At 40.6% G+C, this 20,972-nt stretch overlaps 1 protein-coding gene across 8 annotated transcripts in view; it reads right to left on the reverse strand.

Annotated features, from left to right (window-relative positions):
• Window positions 1-20,972, reverse strand: part of LOC131971787 (cyclin-dependent kinase 17-like) — a 47,035-nt gene that overhangs the window by 24,460 nt on the left and 1,603 nt on the right. For 2 of the 8 annotated variants that reach the window (XM_059333392.1, XM_059333390.1), the window contains exons 2-4: window positions 19,466-19,569; window positions 13,516-13,676; window positions 9,388-9,552 (exon numbers count right to left, since the gene is read on the reverse strand). In XM_059333392.1, coding sequence (XP_059189375.1) covers window positions 9,388-9,552; window positions 13,516-13,676; window positions 19,466-19,569 — 430 coding nt within the window. Of the gene's footprint in view, window positions 1-169; window positions 915-9,387; window positions 9,553-13,488; window positions 13,677-19,465; window positions 19,570-20,972 lie in introns of those variants that run through there. The other 6 variants (XM_059333391.1, XM_059333389.1, XM_059333395.1 and 3 more) reach the window with 4 other exon arrangements.

Raw genomic sequence — 20,972 nt, forward strand, 5'->3', positions numbered from 1 at the left:
TGAATCTCTTCCACAATCAATAGACAATAGATATAGTTATAAGTATTTATCTAAGTATTATCTTTAAGCAATAGTCGTAGTAAGTCTTTGAATTTAAATCAGATCTGATGAAAGGGAGGATAAATATGTAGATGAACTTGATGGTGGAGACAACAGTGATGAGACTCACCGATACGGTTTCCTGGAGGACGACATGAGTCCAGCATGCGAAGCATACGGAAAGGTGACAGCCTGAGCGGGGTGTCTCTCTCCCCCATTCTTATCCCCTCACCCGTTCTAGCCTCCCCAATCCTCGGGTCTCCCCCGCTGGGAGCACGTGCAGAGCACCCTTGGGGGTTGCCTGATATATCCATTGTTCCAGAGGATTCACTACTGCTGGAAGTGTGATTAAATATTTAAAAATGCATTTCACAAAGAGTTTTTAAAAAAAGAATCCGGGCCTTGTCGTAGAGTGGAGATCACTTTAGTCCAGTCTGGGTGGGACCCGTGCTTCAGGAGTAATCGATGTTTAAGGGCAGAATCCAGTCTTCAGCCCTGTGAGTCTGTAGCTCCAGGAGAGTCCCATGCAGTAGAGAACAGGTCTTACAGCGGGAGGACAGTGCAGACTGCACAGGCACACTAATCACAATGCAACAACTCCCTCGGCTACTACTCCACTTTAACACACTCTCACTCCCTCTCTTTCTATTTTTCTGTAGACACTCCCTCTCTCCACCTCTCCTCCTTTCTCGCTCTTTTTCTCTCCGCAGTCACACTCTGCTTGCTGACTAAGGAAGGTCAAACACCGTGCATGTAGGCAAAATGCTGCAGAGACAGTCCGACACGCGCAAGCTGGAAACTGTTACACCCCATCATCTTGGAATAACAGGTGTTCTGCCTCCATCTATACAATTACGTTGCAGTGCACACACACACACACACACACACACACACACACTAAACTTAAAGCTCCTGCAAGAGAGAAAAACACTTTCATCTGTCTGGTGTTTAACTATCTGACCTCTTTGGCTCCTGGCACTCTCTCTTGTTACTTTTTCATTTCCAGTCCAGTGTCTTGTATTTTTCTCCTTCTGCCAGATCTCCTCCCTGTTGTTCCACTGTTATTCACCAAACCACTCTATTCAGGCTGTTGTGCTGCTCTCCTCCTTTCCACTCCTCCCTCTCTCGATTGCTCCCTTCTTGCCTCTGGCGCCCCTATCAGTGCTTTCAGTGCTGTTAGTCCTCCTGCTCCCTCCCTTCACCTTGCTATTACTCCCCTCCCTCTCATGTGATACCGATCTCTCTCTCTCTCTCTGTTTTTCTCTCTCACCCTCCTCCTGTCTCTATCTCTCCCTCCCTCGCTCTTTCCATCTCTGTCTGGGTCCAGAGATGGTGATGAATATACAGTACAGTCCTCTCTTTCTATCCAAGAGCCGATGACAACATTTTCTGCCTGATCAGCCTCTTTCTCGCAGTCTGTTTCTATCGCTCCATCTCTTTTTCTCGCTGTCTTGCTGCGTCCTTCCTCTCCACCCTCTGTCTCCTCGTCCTTATCACTCTCTCGTGCCGAAATTGAAACCCCAAGGCTTTTGAGTGACGCGTTTGGCATCCTAGCTTCCATCTTCCCCCTCTCATACATTCTCTCCACCTTCCTGTTTCTCTTTCTCCTTCCGTCCTTCCCCATGGACCTGAAGCACAGGCCATTTATCATTCTCAGCCTGTGCGCACATACACACGTGCTCTGGCTTAAACATGCCACTGCACACACGGTAACTGTGCATCCCTATAAACGATAAAGACACAGCTCTATGTGACACACCTGCATAGCAAACACAATATGAACAAACACACATCGCTAATCGAAATATCAAACAAAGATACTAGGATGTAAAAGTGTTATTCCTGAACAACATTTTGTTCCACTTGAATACACCTGTGTTTTCTCTGTGCAGATCCCAAACATCCCTTCCAAATTGAATGTGCAGAGTGCATAAGCATCACGGGCCTATTACTTTCATAATTTGATCTATTTCTCGTAGCAACATGACACTGAAGGTTCATCTTAAACGTAAAGCAATGTGTTGATTGGACAGACAGAAAGGCAGGATTATTAAAAGTTATCTTCATTTTGTGTTTTGTTTACAGTTAAAGGCAAATAAAGGTTATTTAGGTTATAATCTTTGGTTGAAATTAAGTGCATTTCTGTACTTTTTACTTCAATATTTAAATTCTATAATGTTTAAAATATGATGCATTGTTAGAAATTAAACCACCCATACAGAATACAAAAAATATACTAATAAGATTAGCTCCATCTGGACCAATTAAAACTTTTAATAAATTTAAGTTAATACATCATTTATTAGCTAATGATCCAATTGTATAATAATATAATAATATTAGTGGCAAGCGATATTCTGCATAATAAGTACTTATTTTTATTTATACTGATAAATACTGATATGTACATTGTTGCTAACAATCCTTTACTTTTTTTAGTATCATTTTCACATTTGAATGCAGAACTTTTATTTTAAATGATTTATTATATTCAGGTCCAGGACATCCAAGTACATAATTCATGTGTCTTTTAAAGGCCTACATTGCAGGAATTATTGCTTATTGCTTGTAACCACAACTTTCAAACTTGGCCTCCCCGGATGTACTCTTGTTTAGGAACTAGCTTTGTTTGATTTCCTCGCTGTATTTGAAACTAACATAAAAAGCAGTGTTGAGTTTAAAAAAGAAAGAAAAAAAGGAATGTCCTGAATGGCAACTGTATCCTAAATGTCAGCAAGATAAAGTATCAAATGCCATCTTTCCTCATAATATTCTCAAGGATTAAAACTGCTCCTCAAATGTGTGTGACAGCTGTGAGATAAAACCTCGCCTCTCCCTTCATGTCAATAATCAGGTTGTCTTGTCGGCCTTAACTGACAAAACACACTCATGCAGCAAAGCTCTCACACCCTACATGTCAATAGTGGTGCATTTAATTATAAGACTACTTACACAAACACATAACCATACATGAAACCGCTAAAACGCAATGGTATAATTGGCTTAGTTGGGTAAATATCAGGGATAATTGCTGTACTGTGCACTTCACACATCTTAAAAAACATTTTTAATTTAGCTACGTGTGGGCGGTGTATCAAAATAAATATTTGGGAGGACTGAAAGTGTGCAGTTTTTTTTACTTCTCTGAGGCATACTTGTGATGCTTTTCTTTGGGCTGCTACACTCTATACTGTAAATTAGATCCACGTAAAGAGTAATGGCCATTTACAGTGCATTGACAGACATATATTGATGTAGAGTGCTGCATCCCTGAGCTTAAAAAGTCAAGGACAAAAGCTTGCCACTCAGCCCTCCACCCATCACTGTCTCCCTGTCTCTTTGCATTCACAAGCGCAACTGTATACATCAAAGATCTCTCTCTGGCTCTGCAGCCACCTCCACACATCGTTTCACTCCCTCCAAGGTCTCAATCACTGTCTGAAACATCTTTATTGTCAGATTTGCCCAGCTACGTTAGAGCTTCCAATTAAAATATATTGTTTACGCCACATTGGATTTTTTACCATAAATACCACGGTCGGCCTCCAGATGTAAAATAATAAAAATCAAAGTGCATATAGCATCCCTGAGGAACACACACACACACACACACACACACACACACACACAAAGCTGGAGGGAGGGAGAATTTAGACTGCAGTAATTACCTCTAAACCTTTTATCTGCATCTAAGGAATCTTATTATTCAATTACTGGGACCGGAGAGCCTACTGTCAGCTACCGGCTCCGTATGTGCTGGTCCCAAACGCCTTACCCACTCCCCCTTCCTTTCCTATATGGCTGAAAATCACAGGCATCTTTAGCAACATCTTCCCTTTGCCTCAAGCATGAGCTAATGTAACAGCAAGCCCTAACACACACAAAAAGCTTACACGACCAGCTACATAAAAGCAGCCCACTCTATTGTTCTTATTAAATCCAATCTGGGAGTGAGAGAAGAGGGTTAGTGTGAGCAAATGGCCGAGAGTGTAGGGAGTGAGGGAGAGGGCTACAGCGATTAATGCGGTGTTAATGCATTACATTAAATCCCTGGCACAGACCAGGTCTCTCAGGGTGTACAATCCACTGGGGGAGATAAGGGTGGTCTGAAAAGCTTTCTATCTTTTATCTTAGCCCCATTCTGCTTTTATCTGGAGGTTAAATATAGTATTTTGATGTATGTAGAGAGAAAGCGACAGAGGGGGGCGAAAAAACGAGAGGAGACATCTGTGACAGTATCAGAAATAGCAGCCTGTGACGGGTTTTGAGGAGAAAACGAAGCGCTCAGCTGAGTCTTTTTTTCTCTGTAAAGCAGACGAGAGGGCCGACAAATCCTCAACAGTGTAACTACAGATCTCAACAGAGAGAAAGGGATGAGGTAGCAGTAAAAAGCGAAAAAACTAGTGCAGTGCTCGTTTTTCCTCAGTGTAAGTACAGTGTGGTGGGAGTGGGTGTTGGCCCCAGTTAGCAACAGATGAATCACAAACCTGTATAAAAGCTCTCCAGCTCTGGCAACCAGCCAAACGCCTCTAACATACATATATAACCACGCAGTCAGGCCCACTTACACAGATGAAAGTGAATTTAATTGAATACTCCTATGGATGGGTAGAGCAAGTTATAGAAAGACACAGAAAGGGAGAGAGAGAGAACGAGAGAGAGAAGGGTGGGCAAGCTCTTTAGTGCAGCAGGAAAGGGAGATTGCATCATCATGTCGCTCTATTAAAGGGAGCAACGTGCTCTGACTGCTGAGTGGCACACAGTGAGTCAGCGAGACCAACCAGTGGGAAACACACACACACACACACACACAAACACACAAACACACACACACACACACACACACACACACACACACACACACACACACACACACACACACACACACACACACACACACACACACACACACACACACACACACACACACACACCTTATCATGATTTTAATAATAGAATAGCATCTATTCTAGGTTCTGAGTCGAGCTATATCCATTTTAGGGCTTTTATGAACTCAGAGACAGCTGTGGATTTCACAGAATGAAGTCACTCTGCCAGACCAACAGTCAATGGGCTTAAGACTAGTATGTTCACATATTCATATAAATAAGTGGTATTTCTCCATATTCCCTCACCCCTTCAACACCATAAAACAGTACTCGATAAGCTCAAATGGAATGATGTCGGTACTCTCCTGCACTGTACTGTATGAGGGAATGCCAACATATTCAGTTATATAACAGTTCTGGAAAGACATTGTCAACTTCGTCTCATGTGCAGGTGCATCTCAATACAACAGAATATCATGGAAAAGTTTATTTCCAGTAGTTCAAGTCAAATAGCCCCAACCAAGTATTGACTGCATATAGATGGACAAACTTTTCAGAGGCCAACATTTCCATATTAAACATACTAAAATTGGTCTTTTGTAATATTAAAAATTTTTGAGACACTGAATTTTAGGTCTTCATTAAATGTATGCCATAATCATTATAATTGGAAGAAATTAAATAAATTCATTCATTCTGTGTGTAATGGATCTATATAATGTGTTATTTCCACTTCTTGAAGTGAATTATTGACATGAATAAACTTTTCTATGATAATCTAATTTATTGAGATGCACCTGTATAGCTACTATAGAGATTCCTCTTGAGCCAAAGCTCTGTATATTGAGTATCTACCCTGATCATTTTGCACCGGGCCTCAAGGCTGCACCCTTGATTCATATATATGCTTGCTTCAGGCTAGGAGAGTGGGGATGAGAATGTGGTGAGGTGGAAAAGTATGGTTCGGTCCAACGCCTGCAATGAAGTCACAGGAAATAGTGTCCTGCCTTGCTTTGGAGAACCTATTTGGCCATAGGGAAATTAAATTGCAATTCCTGGAAATAAATCAGGCTGGTATTAATGAGTTAATCTATATATTTTCCTTAGGATAAGAGCCGATAATTATTTTTTTAATATCTGTGCCAATATGTACTATATTAATGATCTATTTCCTGTTGAACAATGAACGAAATACATTTAAAGAATAACAAGCAGCCTTTCATACAAATTATAACTTATAAGAGAATATATCACATCCTGAAAGACTGAACAGTTATTCATATTTGGCAGACAGACAAAAGGTTGGTTGTTAAATAATACCAAAATGAGACATAAAGTACAAAATGTTTATTACCGGTCGGACTTACGTTTTTCATTTAAACAACCATTTGACTGGGAAATAACTTTAACCCTGATGGGTTCCGGTTATTTAAAGTCATTATAAAGTCACTGTATTTATGATTCAAGTTTTCCTCTCAAAGTGCTCTCAGTGATTTGTAATTTATTCAAAAAAATACTGACGTGATAGATTTTGTCCTTGTCATAAATCAGATAGATTCTCATGTGTTAACATTAGCATTTGTTAAAACAAGTTGCAGAGTGCAAGATAAGATGAGAAGATGAACGCTACTCTTGTACTGTATTTGTTTGTTAAATATGAAATCACAGCCGGGAGAAAGTTGACTTAGCACAAAAAGAGAATCATTTTCAAACTTTTCCTTTATCACACCACATTAACTCCAAAGATTAGCATTTGTTGCATTTTACTGCTGTATACCAGTAAAATGCAACAAATGCTCACAAAATTTTGTTGCACAAATGCAACAAAATTCAGTATCCTGAATCGAAACCTTTTTTACATTCTAGCTACACTGTTTCACGGGGCATTCAAGTGATATGGTTTGATTCGTATACTGAATAAATCTAACACATGAAACATTTGGAAAAACATGTTTTTACTTGTCAAAATATGGTATCAAAATGTATTGTTTTGGTAATAATGAGCTGAGAATGAAGTTGGATAAAGCTACAGTTTCCAAACTGAAATTGCAATAACAATTATAAAACACACAGAAATCCAAGAGTATTAATTTGAGCAAAACTAGCTTACTGTATCAAACTTGCTAGCATGAATTATTGAGTTTAATTTGATCCTAGACTTATTTAAGCATAAAATATACTTAAATATGCAAGATTACTGTGAAAAATAACTTCATGCCTCTTCGGGGGCTAAAACATAAAACATTGAACTCCTTGATGTTATCTTTACAGTATAATCTCACTTGATTTGCTTTTACGATATACAGGAAGTCTCTTTTCATCCTTCCTAAATAAAAGTGTTCGTTATCGAAACAGGCTTAAGACTTTTGTACTAAGACACAGTACTGTATATATATTTTTTCATTTTGCCCATGTATGCATGCAGCGATTAATCAATTAATTGATTGTTAACGTTATAGATTTTCAAGTTGGCAGGTTTCTTCCAAACGCCCATCCCTAGTGCCACGTAAGCAAAAGTATTGCAAAAAGTTCAAACTATACCGAGTTCTATGCTGCTGTACCTGCTTCTTTACAGGTATCATCTGCGTTTCACCTTTCCATTCTTTTGGTATTCCCAGTTTGCAATGAACTGTAACCCTCTGAATTCAAGACTCTTGTCAGCCAGAGTTCAATGCAAAGAGTCTCGTTGTGGTCTATCAGCAGTTCACTCAGCCGAGGACTCAGGGGATAGGCAGCACAAAGCTAATACGACTCCTGGAGGAGCCATTGTGGAACTAACACGCTCCTACCACGTCGCTCCCTCCCTCCTTTCATCTATACTTTTCTCCCTCTCTATCTCAGTCTCCAGTAATCAATCTCTCGCCATTTTCCAAGCTCCATTTCATTCTAAACACATCTCCAACATCCAAGTGTTCAGCCCATTCAGTTTCTCTCCATCCTTGACTTTCCCTTGCTCACTCCATCCCACTGCTCCTGATATAAGCCATTCTGCCACAGCGGGAAATGAGATTACTGGGATCCATATAGCTACAGACAACACATTCCATTACATGATGCATCTAGACAGAAGGAAAAAGTGATTGTGTGAGCCTGTGCATGTGTGTGTGTTTGTGTACATTGGATTAAGGTCATTAGAGTTTTAGTCCTCCACATTCATAGTAAATGCAGGGAGGATGTATCAGTAAATACCGTTTTACGCTAAAAACCCACATGCATGCACACACACAAAAACCAACCACACACACACACACACACACACACCCTTTATGGTAAGCAACACTGATGTTGACATCAGTGTGTGTGAGATATATAACCACAGATGGCAGCATTGCTCAGGCTTTATGTTGCTCTGATGAAACACTCAAAAATGTACAATTCTACTGAGGCACAGCTAAATATTCCTAGTGCATGCAAGGACAAAACCATAGAGAAGAGTTTTTTTAGTAAACTACTGACACACATGAGAAGTAAAAATCTGCAGGAAATGTTACAAGAAAGAAAATGGCAAAGGAAAAAATACAGGAAATAGTAAGGTGGGTTGGGTAAGTGTAATGTGAGAGAGTGTTTGTTTCAGTGGTGGAGGAAGTCAAGTAAAAGTAGAAATAGCTCAATGTAAAAATACTCCACTACAAGTAAAAGCCTTGCATTAAAAAAGTGAATTGAAGAGCAATTTTGGTATTTCAATCCCATCATCCCATGTTTCTGTATGTAAGTGACTAATGGGGACATTTTTTTTTTTAATTGGAAAGTTATGTCCAAAAAAAGTGCTGTTTTTACCACTGACAGGCTCATTATGAAATCTGAATACCAGCAAAATCAGGCCGCACTCTTTGCAACATAGGAATTCTTCCTCTGTATAGGTATAGGCTTGTAGCACCCACAAATACATCACCAGTCCCCCATTATCTTTCCACAATGTTGTTAGACACATGTGATAACAATCTGAGCCTGTCAGTGGCAAAAAAAGAAAAACGGTTTAAGTTTATGTAATGTTACATCCAGTTGCCACCGGATCCTGTTTTGCAACTGACGGCTGCAGCGCTCTTGTTCAATATTGAATTAATTTAACATATTGTTGTCCCCATTAGTCACTTAGAGACAAAAAATGTGGAAAAATAGCATCCAGGTTGAAGAATACCAGCGTTACTGTTTAAGCAAAAGTGCATAAGTACAAGGAAAATTGAGTCAATACATCAGAAGTACTCATAAGGCAGCACAATGGCTCCTGTCAGTGTTAAAACCTTAATCTTTTAACTTACTATAACTGTCAAATAAATGTACAACATTAGCATTTAACAAAACCTACCTCTTAAATGTAGTGGAGTAGAAGTATAAAGTAACATAGAATTAAAGTTTTTCTGGCATAAAATGTATTTCTGACTTACAATTAATACATTTAAAAACTGAATATACAAATATTTGAAATAAAACTAGCTCACTTGTATATGCAGCTATGGTTCTCTTTGTGTGTCTATGCATGAATCTGTGTGTGTGTGTGTGTGTGTGTGTGTGTGTGTACCCAGCGATCCAGTCCTGTGCAGGCTCAGGTAGGCTCTGTCTCTTTCCAGCCCCCCGCCTGGCTCTCTGCGCAGGGCGGTGCGGCCCAGATGACCGGCATATTGACGCAGGAAGGAGGGAGCGCTGTGTGAGGCGGGAGGGTGCACGGAACACACCACCATAGGCTCTGAGGCACGCGATGCAGGCGGACAGCCAGGGAAAGGGAGAAAATGAAGAGAGACAAGAAGAGAGTGCGAGAGAGAAGCGAGAAAGTGAGGACAAAGCTCAGAAGAGCAGCAGGTTGACACAAACCAGAAAAAGCAAGACAAGAATAAGAGAAATAGAGAGATGAAGAGTTGAGGAACATCGAAGAAGACGCGACAGAAGCAGCAGAAGAGAGACAGGCAGATGACAGTAATTGTAGGAAGGAACGGGCGGGAAAGAGAAAGAGGAAAAAAGACGACACAAGGTCACACAGAGACAGAAAGGGAGCAGAACATGTAGGAACAGTACAAAATGTAGTAGTGATGGACAAAATGGTGGGAACTCCTACAGCTGCTGTCTTCATGTTAGAAGAGGAGATAGTTTTGGCTGTAACATAAATAGCCATGGAAAGTGTATCAGGCATGAGGCATGCAAAAGGGGAAATATGTTGAGTCATAGACTGATAAAGACGCACTTTGAAACAAATTGAATAAAAAAACATAAAATGGACATGAACAACTAGCAGAGTCATTGTCAGAACCAGGCCGCAGAGGGAAGAGAGTTACCAATCTGAAACCACCCTAACATGCATAAAAATACTCCACTATTACTTGCATACTACACTATATCTGGTATTTGATAGGGGTGATGAAAACAGCATATTCTGTTTGGATATTCTGAATTAGCCATTGTTCCAAATATGGCATTTTGATAGTTTTGGTTTTTTTTGGGAACATTCTATGTATGTTGTGTCTTTGTCTTGGGAATGCACAAATATTGCAACAGTGACCTATTTCAAGAATGTGGTTAAGTTAACTAAGAAGCTGTGTTTACATTGCTGAAGTGGGAAAATTTCGTCTATCGGCAGGGATGGAAATTGAGAACTGTTCCAGGTGAAAACAGATTCCAGACGGTCTGATCAACTGGAATCTTATGCCTCCGAGCTTATCAATTCCTCTTATCAATGCCGGTGTCTTTTTCTGATAGTGTACATCGCAAGTCAGTGACATGAAACTCTTGTGTATGCTGCTAGAAACTTGCAACAACAAAAAGTCATGGTGGAGAGGAAGAAATAGTCCACAGCATGGCTTCCTTGCCTGACAAGATTGTTCATCTAGTCTGTTTCACACTGTAGGCCTACTTTTTTCCTCATAGAAAAGTGATTAGTAATCATTAAGGGAATCAGTGTATGAGCATTAAACCAATAAACAGAATCAATAATGCCACTGGTAATAAAATCTCATCAGTTCCCATCTCTATTACTGTGAGTATCAACGGCATTAATGTTCAGTAGGAACACTTTCTATTTTTGATAAGGGCTAACTGTTGTAGGTCAAATTCGAGATTATGAATAAAAATGTGACAGAGTAAAATAAATTAAACTAACTAGCCCTGAACCATGTGTGGAACACCATGTCAGCAGGTATGTATCATCACCTTTCCTTTACACTGATTAGTATTAATAAAAGTTTTGTACAGAATGTGTTCATATCGCCAATCTTTCAAATAATCCCCAATTTCACCACGTTGTACTGTAAATTCCACTGTGATCCCTACAGCATTAGGGTTTAATGCTCCTCCAAAATCCTCACATGATTCCCTCACAGTCTCGGATCCGATAACACAGTGGAAGAACAGACCTGAGCAGAGCAAAATCTAATTAGCAGAAAAATATGAGCAGCATTTTCTTACTGCATTTTTGCACTGTCTGGCTGAGATATATAGAGATGGGAGGGTCGGAGGGTGATGCAGCAAGGGAAAAGGGCAAGAGAAGATGTAGTGCAGTGGTTAAAGTTTAATGTCCCTCTCCTCATCCTCTACATCACTTCCTTCATTCTACTTTCTCTTTCTTGCTCCTTGTGCTCTCTGGAAATGAACTGACATATCTCGAGCTAAGACTAAAGAGAGTGATGTAAAAATAGGAGGAGGCAGACAGATATGGCAGAGAGTGAAATTAATCAGATAGCGGTGTGGTTGTTGCAGCCCGGGAGCTGGAATAACAACAACTAGCAACAAAGAACAAACATAATTCCTTCTTGTATCCAAACTGCAAAGCAGGCAACATACATCTTTAGCCAAAAACAAAGCAAAGCTATATTTGAACAGTGAGTTTCTTGTTTCCTGTCTGTCTGTCATTTCTCTTTTTCTCTGAGACAAAGCATCTGCTGAAATAGAAGCAACCTTCCTTGCTCTGTCTCTGACTCTGTCTGACCTGGTTTCTGAATGAAGCCAGTTTATGATGTGAACACACAAAATGGCCAATCACACATACACACACAGCATTTGTGTCAGGTGAGGTCCCTGATTCTTCCATAGAAGGGTCCTGCAATCCTGGGGGATGCCCAGCAGATGGCACCCAGACTTTCTAAGAATGACATTGCTTTTTGCACTTTCTTCGAGGGACTAAGACACAAATAAATGTATTTGAATTCACAATGAAGTTTTGTGAATTCACATGCATGTTCAGTATGCTGCTCTTTTCACTCTTAATGATTAAAAGGTATACTTTGCAGGATTTGCCTTAAAAAAAAAAATAAAGTGTACTCAAGTGCAAGATGATCCCTCTCAATGATCACTTATGACCCACTAAGTGTTTGGCTGTGTCTGTATCTGCAGAGACCCTGCACTCTTTTTTTCTTGTTTCTTTTAATTTTAACGGTTCTAGGTATCACCTTTTGTGCAAGAAGCTATGACAACAGAGTCGAAAAATTGCTGATATAGGCCTGTTTATATGGTCTTGGGTGTTTTATGCTGTATCATTACTACCTTGTTGTACAGTAATTTGGTTATCTCTACTACTACTGAACTAAGTGTCTTTTTATTTATTTTATTGGAAACATGACACTTAATTAAAGATTTAAATTCATCAACCAATCATATAACAGGGCAAAACGCCAAGCACACAGGGATCATTCCAAAACGAGCTATCACTTTAGCTGAGCAGGGAAGGAGGGACCAAAGCATGAAGCTACAAAAGTAGTGGACACAGCCACAAAAAAGCAAACAGAGTGAAACAAACCACACAGTGGGCATAGCTCATTCCGCTTTTACTGAGCCTGGAAGGAGGGGCCAACAAAAAGTAAGCGATAATTCCTGCATAGTATGCCTTTAACTGGTGACATAAAGTGAACATGAAGTGATGGTAAGAAAGCTGATTATGAGGTAAAGATGATAATGATGGGTTGGAAAAGCTCAGGCAAAGTTTCATGAGTGTTTATGAGAGTTGTGCATAGGAATAAATATAAACACATATAAACATTTTGAAATGTGAGCACATACTGTTCATGATATCTTCACATCAACAAATATATAATTTTAGGAAGTAGTTCAATGTTAATAAAAGGCAAACCATAGTGGAGGACAGTGTAATACCTGCCACTAAAATTTTGCATAAACTTCCAGCATGTAATGCGATGATCATTTATGACTTTATGACTATTTTGACTCTCACCACCTCTACCTCACCTGTTAATTCTTCCTCATGTACTAAAAAAAGCTCCAAATGAGGTCTTGAACCATTGGAATACATGAGAAACTACTCTTTAATAACGTGACTCGCCTGTTCCTGTGTAGTAAGACGCTAGCCATAACAGATGTTGGAGTCAAACTAATCACTGTGTGACTCCCAAGAGGGTCACAGAGGTGGCACAATTAGTTTTCACCACAAAGACAACACACACTGCCTTGCTTCCTTTATATAAAAGCTTTTTCTTCTGTTTATTCTGTTATGAACTGATACGGTCTATGGATATGCAGTACATATATATATATATATATATATATATATATAAATAATATAAATATAAAGTTATTCACATGAAAGATTATGAAGTTTCTGCAAGCTAGGTAGTTTGAAATAGATCGCCTCATGCATACTGTATGTATTTGTGATAGTGCCTGATAAGGTGCTTGTGTTTACCTGTGTGTGAGTGTTCACACGTCTCACCATTGTCCCTGGCCGCAGATGGCTCGTCCAATGCCATCTGTTCTGCCAGTTCTGACAGGGAGTCATCGACGGGCCGAGCGCTGCGTAGAGACATGGACAGCCTCCGCTTGATTATCTTCATCCTGTCCATCTTCTCAACCACACCACCGGGGCCCACAGGCCTGAGAGAGGAGGGACAACCATCGACATCATCATTATAATTATCAGCACCACCTGCAATCCTATCGTCATAATCATGTTCATTGTTCTCATTATAACCATCAACAGCTAGATCCACGCTGCCCCGTTAATCTTCATTGTACAGTGAAACTACTGCAGTGCAGCCTCGGCGCATTTTCTACAGTTCTTTGGGCTCCCGATGATTGTGTTTGCTCACGCACCGTGTGTTCTCATTGTTATGTATCCCAAGTGCAAACATTGCAGAATAAAAGACACAGAATGAGAGAGCAGACCCAGAGAGACAGAGAAAACGGGAGAGAAAGAGAGCAACAAACAAAAAAATGAGAAAAAACAACAACTTGTAAATGGCTGACTATGCATCCCCAGGGGTTTTAGAGAAGAGCAGCTTTCCCTGGTGAGCTGTGATTGACATACATTGCATTGGCTCCTCCATCAACAATCCATAATGAGGTCCAGGTAGAAGAACAGAAGACATCTACAGCATTCAGGGGCAGCCAAAGGCATCAAATATCACCAGAACAAAGTTCTCCATACACTACATGAACATCATGTGTCCACGTCCATGTGACAGCAACCAAACAACTCTGATGGAAAGCTGTTTTCAAATCATCTACAGCATGTATACCGTGTGTTGCAGCTCATCCTTAAAATAAATGTGGGAGAAAGCACATATTGTTTCTGCAGCAAAGTACTCCTCATATTCACTGGTGACCTAGTATTATGTGACGTCAGTGAGCTTTCAAAGTTGCATATTGTTTAGAGTGCCCCTCAGCAGACATCTGAAATCTAGTTTATTTGTGCATGTACAGTATATGTGTTTTTGCACTAGTGTTTGTGTGTGCTGAAGTCACTTTGGGCATTGTGTTCCTCTATGCTCTGCTTTACTGGCCTTGAGGTAGAGGCAGCTATTGCAGAGTATTTCTGTCTCCCTTCCACTTCCTGCTACTTCTGTCTAACCCATAAGGGCTCCAGAGCTGACATGTGCAAGTGCACACACAGACACACACACACACACACACACACACACACACACGGCACCCACTGCCTTGCTCTTTGTGTCCAGCCTTGGAGGCTTCAACAAAAGCCATTCATCCTTTCAGGCTCTCAGTCTTTCAGGCCTATTAGAGACAGCCAGTGCTCTGAGGGAATTCAAACCTAGCGATCCTCACTCAGGACGACTGGCTTTTTATTTTCACGAGAAGATGCGCTTAGGCGAGTATCCATTGCTAACAGCATTGCCTCTGCCAATTTACATGAGCCCAGTTGGATGAGGTTCGCACCTCAGCCCAAGGCGATTCTCCAAGATGGAAAAAAAAAAAGTTAAAAAAAGGGAACAAAAGAATGAAAGGAGAGCAGCTCACATTCATTTCATATCATCCGTCACCCATGGATTATCAGTATGGAACTAATCTCCCTCCCCCCTCATTTGCATGTTTCCCCAGACTTCACTAGAGAAGAAGCCTGCTCGGACAAGGATATTGGGTTCTCCTCATGCAACCTTGCAGCCGTCATCCACACATTTTCAGAAATAAATGACTCACATTACGGGGGAACAGCCGATAATATAATGCGCCGCTTATTATCCAGATAAATACATACCAGTGTTATCATTAACACACACTTACGCTCACATCCGCATGTGACATGCCCGCACACACATACAGACACACAGTAATGACTAATTTCACAGTCCTCATCTTATCTCTGTTGAATTAGCACCAACAGTAATGCAGTGGGAATCTCATTACCTAGTAGCTCATAGAGGGAAACACTTCAGGGTGTCAGTGTGCGTTATAGTTGAGTCTTCCAGTTTTATTCATAATATGATGAAATAAGGTATATTTTGCCTTGTAAACAACTATGCAAAATAAGCAAACCACATTAATTTTATAGGAATATTTCAACTTAGTTTGGAAACTTTTTCCATCTAGAATATCTTATGAAATACCAGACAACTTTTAGTATCATTGCGCATTGATGATATTTTCTCTTTTATCTGTTAATGTATATGCAGAAACAGAAACATTTCCACCTTAAAAAGGTATAAATACAAAAAGTATAGAGTCATACAAATGTAACCCCTCTCTGTCATCACTTATATTTTCGCTTTTCTTTTTCTTTTGCCTTGTTCAGGATTTTTCTAGGCGTCACCCTTTGAGCACAAAGCTACAAAAATTGTGGACAATACCGATGAAATACAAATATAGCGAGGCGAAATGTTCATTCCAAAACGAGAGGTTTGGTTGGACTTTTGTTGAGCAGGGAAGGAGGGGCCAAATTTGCGTTTACAGTAAGCGACAATTCCTGCATAGTATGCCTTTAAAGTTAACTTTTTATTAACATTTGATGCCACACAAATATTACTATGAGTTTAAATCTTTGCTGTAATATTAGTTTTGTGTACATAAACACAGCCTAAGGGCTAGGCTGTATTCAGCAAGAGACTTTTTTATTTTGTAAAGATGGCATTTTGAAGAGAATGGAAGGGGGAGACAGAGAGGAAGACATGCGGCAAAGGGACCTTGGGATTCGAACTCGGGTCTGCCGTGGCAAGGACTCAGCCTTAGTGTGCTCTCTACCAGTGTAGAGATGTAACACATTTCTGATTGTATAATGTATAAGTGTATCTGTGTTAAGTAATGATGTGTTATGAATGTGTTTTTGATGTTGAGTCGTGTGTGGTGCAGATGGACGTGGCAGTGTGAAATGCTTGGCAGAGGCACAACAGTGAGTGGGATGAGACATGTGGCTCCAGGCTGCAGCATGTGCAGGCCACACTCACCAGACACCCGGCAAACCACGAGTAACTCTGATACACAACTCCCACTAAACGGAGGGACACGCTCCAGATGACGGAAGCTGCTCTCGCTCTTTGAAAGACACTACAAGCACTTCTGCTGTTTTAGTCATGTTTGAAAGCAATACAGTGCACTGCTAATGGATTTGCAAACAGTATAGCATGAGCTGTGCAATAAAACAAACAGCAAGGACTGAAGGTTTAGAGGTGATACAAAGGAGTAAAGAAATAAAAATCTTCTCAAACTTTGTAGAAAGTTATTTGTGCGTGCCTGTTAGCAGCCTGTGAGCATCTGCACGTGTTTCCACATGCATGTGTGTATGTGTGGTTGCGTGGATGTGGTAGCATGGAGGTGAGGTGAACTGACACACCCCTGAGGAGGACAGAGGAGGAACACTGTGATTTATTCAAGACACACACCATTTGGGTTGCTAGGTTACAGGCCCAGGCTGGAACCACAGTTTCTGTCTCTGAGGTGAGGAGAAGAAGAAAGGAGACAGACAGAGGCAAGAAAGCTGAGAAATCACAATTCACATCTCTCAATCCCCCCCATGCACACACTCATACACCCACACATACGCACTTTCACACACACACACACACACACACACACACACACACACACACGCTCATGTCAGCTATAAAAACTTCCAGCCCTCCAGTGTTTGGGATGCCACACAGTGCTGCAGCATGTGATCCTTGCCAGCCTTGCTCTGGGATTCCTCTGCCAAATATGCCTCTTTCGGAGGCAAAAGAACAAATCGACCTGAGGACCTGAGTCTGCAGTGTACACAAATACTAGCTAGTTGCAAGTCTGACACACACATGTACAGACACACAGTGACAAACTACTTCAATCAAAGCAGAAGGGAAATGTCTAAGCCTGGAAAAGAGTGAGGCCAAGATTGATTTTGTTTCAGCCAGATATTGTCTTACTTCCGGGACCCCTTTCTTTCCTTTTAATCAAAAACAAATAAGCATTCTACTGCAATTCAGATGCACATGAATTATACGCATGCATGCACTCACATACAATGTGGCAGAGTAGAATGGGCACTCAGTGGCACTCCGAACACGGCTTGACGGGGCGGCCTGAGGATGCATGAGTAATGCACAAATCTGCCCAACTACAGAATCCTACACACATCCACACACACACACACACACACACACACACACACACACACACACACACACTCTCATAAACCAGCAGATAACCCAAAAAGTTGTCCATTCTCCTCATAAGCCCAAATGGCTCCTAGTCAGCAACCCTTCTGTCACTTAACCTAAATCTAGATAAGAAGAAGGAATTATTGGAAAATGGATGAATAAATGTGCAGAACAAGAGGAGGGATGGGAATAGAGTGTCTGTGATTTTAGGGAACTCTGGTGCAAAGGGGTCACACAAAGGTGGCTTTATTGTCACTTAAGGCTGGATAATGCGGCTGACATCAATATCACAATGTTAAAACTGAATGGCTGCTAACATCAATATGGCAAATGTATGCAAAAATTATATGTAAAATCGTCAAATTACTGTTCAATGTTATGACCTTTGCTAGCAATGTTATACATTGTTATTAGTAGTAGCATTGCTGGCCAAAACACCCTTTTAAAGAGAAAAGAGAGGCCCTTTCCTGATTAAAAATGTCATTATTTGACCACAGAATAGTGTACAAATTGGTGACATTCAAACCAGAACACACAGATACAGGTGCATCATGTGCATCTCAGTAATTGGTTTCAGGACATTACACTGTACAAAAAAAATAAGACCACGCAGGAAACCCCACTTGGCAACAAAAAACATGTAAAAATACGATACAAAAGTCGTAAAAATATGTATGGTGTTTTTACAGATCAAATATATAATGAAGCCCTTACCCAAACAGTAGTCCAAGGCATTATGGTAATAAGACTGATAATATCATACTGTAAAATATATACAGTAATAACACTTGAATATTATTGCCTTGGATTTATTTACCAATCCGGGTGCATCGCAAAGACATTGACGCATGGTTTTCAATCCGGACATCCCACACTGAGATGGACATGAATAATTTAGCGCTAAATGATATTCCCAACATGCTGCTGAGAAAATAAGCGTTCAGATACATGCTTCTGCTATAGGCAGTAACTGTTCAACCTATGTTGGTGTAATACACGGCTTGCCAACGGCGAACATCCACGAGGTTATCGACAACACGGCATGACCGCACTGGACTGTCACATTTGCGAGAGGGGGGAGCAAGGGTCCTGACTAATATCCCATGTAACTAGACATGACTGCAGGCAGAGCGCACATAAAGTGGGCAGCGAGCTCGATAAATATCACGGGACGCGAGCCAGTAAGCCAGTTCGTGTCGGGCCTGCCTGGCAGAGATTCGTCTACCTTCCAGGCCTTTTGCGTTTTCGGTCAGTTCCTCTCTCCCCGTGTTTTCCTGACGGAAGTAACCGGGAGGAGGAGAGTCATGCAGGGCAAAGAAAAGTTACACAGCCACCCCGGCCGGTTCAGGAACTCCATGGGAATAGCGCTGGAATCACCTCCGAGAGAATCCCGATGTTATGATTGTGGGTTTGCGTGGACCCGGAACTATTAAATATAATGTAAAATATATTGCTTTAGGGGATTAAAATTCAGTCGGTCTATGGTGCCTTCATCACTACCATATTTAACACTTTTAATCTGCGATGGTGTCACTCTCATTTTCCTTCTGTGAAACGGGGTTTGACTGCTTTTTGAAGAGCACCTATGTACCCACATCCGTCCCACACAGACGCACACTTACGCATGATAGTCCAGTCAAAATCACCCAAATACCTGTAATTTAATCAGGCGAAAAATGATCCACCTGCAATGTCAGGTGATAGGACAGTCGTGGTTATGGTTTGTTTTTGCCCCAATACTGCCGTTACACGATCAAACACTCAGACTGAACATAAACAAACATAAATACCGCTGCAACTGACCTGCTAGTGTTTCTGCTGCAGGAGACTATTGTTCCACTTGTGTATGGTAATCCAGGCAGCACGCTGGGATGAATCCACTGCGACAAGTTCCTCCAACTACTTTGCTGTAAAACACACCAGATTGCCTATTACCCGTCAGGAAAATCTTATTCCTGGGTCATACGGTGTGTCGCAGTGCCCCGTCTCCTGAGTGAGCGCATCGTTGATCTGTAATAAAGCATTATTTGTCTTTACTTTCGCTTATAAACAGCACCGTCCCGTCCGGTGATGATCAGCCATATCGCTGCTGCTGTGTGGATCCCAAGTGGAAGCAGTGGCGTGATCCCGGAAAACACCGCAAGGGGTGTGTGAGTGCATGTGTGCGTGTGTGAGAGAGAGACTTTGAATGTGTGTACTCTCTAACCTCCACCCCCCCCCCTCTCTCTCTCTTTGTAAAATAAAGGGGGGTCAGACAGATTAATTTGGGGGGCAGTGTCACCAGGGAAATTAGCCTTCATTATCCAAGCTCCATTCCCATCTAAATATGTCTACCCGGAAAAAATCCTTGTGAATAATGCATGGACTGAAAATTATGGAAATTCAACAGTATGATCCTTCACTGCTTAGTTTGCATCAACATGAGTAAAATTTAAAAGTAAAAAAAAAAAAAAAAAATATATATATATATATATATATATATATATATATATCCCAGATACAGTTCGAGACAAGTATATTCTCCCTTTGATATAAATGGGCTACTACCTGTAAACTACTGTGGAGGCCTGATGCCAAGATTTCCATATAATGTGCTTTAAGGGTTTTTTGTTGTTGTTGTTGTTGTTGTTGTTGTTGTTGTTGTTGTTTTTCAACAAAATAAAAGCGATTAAAACTTCACAATCACTTGTTTTTTTTCTCCCAGGAAACACTACGCATCCAAAACAATTACGTCAGAAATCACAGATGACACAGCAAACGCAGTTGAGGTGAAGTCTGACTGCTGGGCTGGTCTTCATTGCCACCTTGTGGTTCATTCACTGGAGCTAATCCTATAAGGAGATTTTCATATTCTACAAAATACAGAATATTATATGAATATGATACATGGTTGTATTCGAAAGCTTACTTTTTAGATCAGTATTCAATAAGTAATTAAATTAGAAACAAGTGAATACATTAAATTGGCATTTTATGAATCTAACATGCAAAGTATGCAGCCTGTAAAACATGTCTGGAAAAAATAACTAACAATCTGAGGATACAGGCTTGGAAATACATTTAGGAAGCAGAGGGGGGGGGGGTCTAATATCCAAATCTGACTATTTTAGTTCCCTCAACTTTACAGTAGACGTTTAAAGTGCAGAAATATGTCCTGCCCGTATAACTCAACGGATAATAAAATAAACAAAAGATATATAACAGAGCAAGCAATTAAATTAAATTAAAATATATGAACAAAAAAACAGTTGACTTTGTTTTATAGTATGGGTATTTATAGAATAACTTACTATCCTGGGCAACTGCTGTG

The sequence above is a fragment of the Centropristis striata genome, chromosome 5 (assembly GCF_030273125.1).
Source record: "Centropristis striata isolate RG_2023a ecotype Rhode Island chromosome 5, C.striata_1.0, whole genome shotgun sequence".
NCBI classification, from domain to species: domain Eukaryota; kingdom Metazoa; phylum Chordata; class Actinopteri; order Perciformes; family Serranidae; genus Centropristis; species Centropristis striata.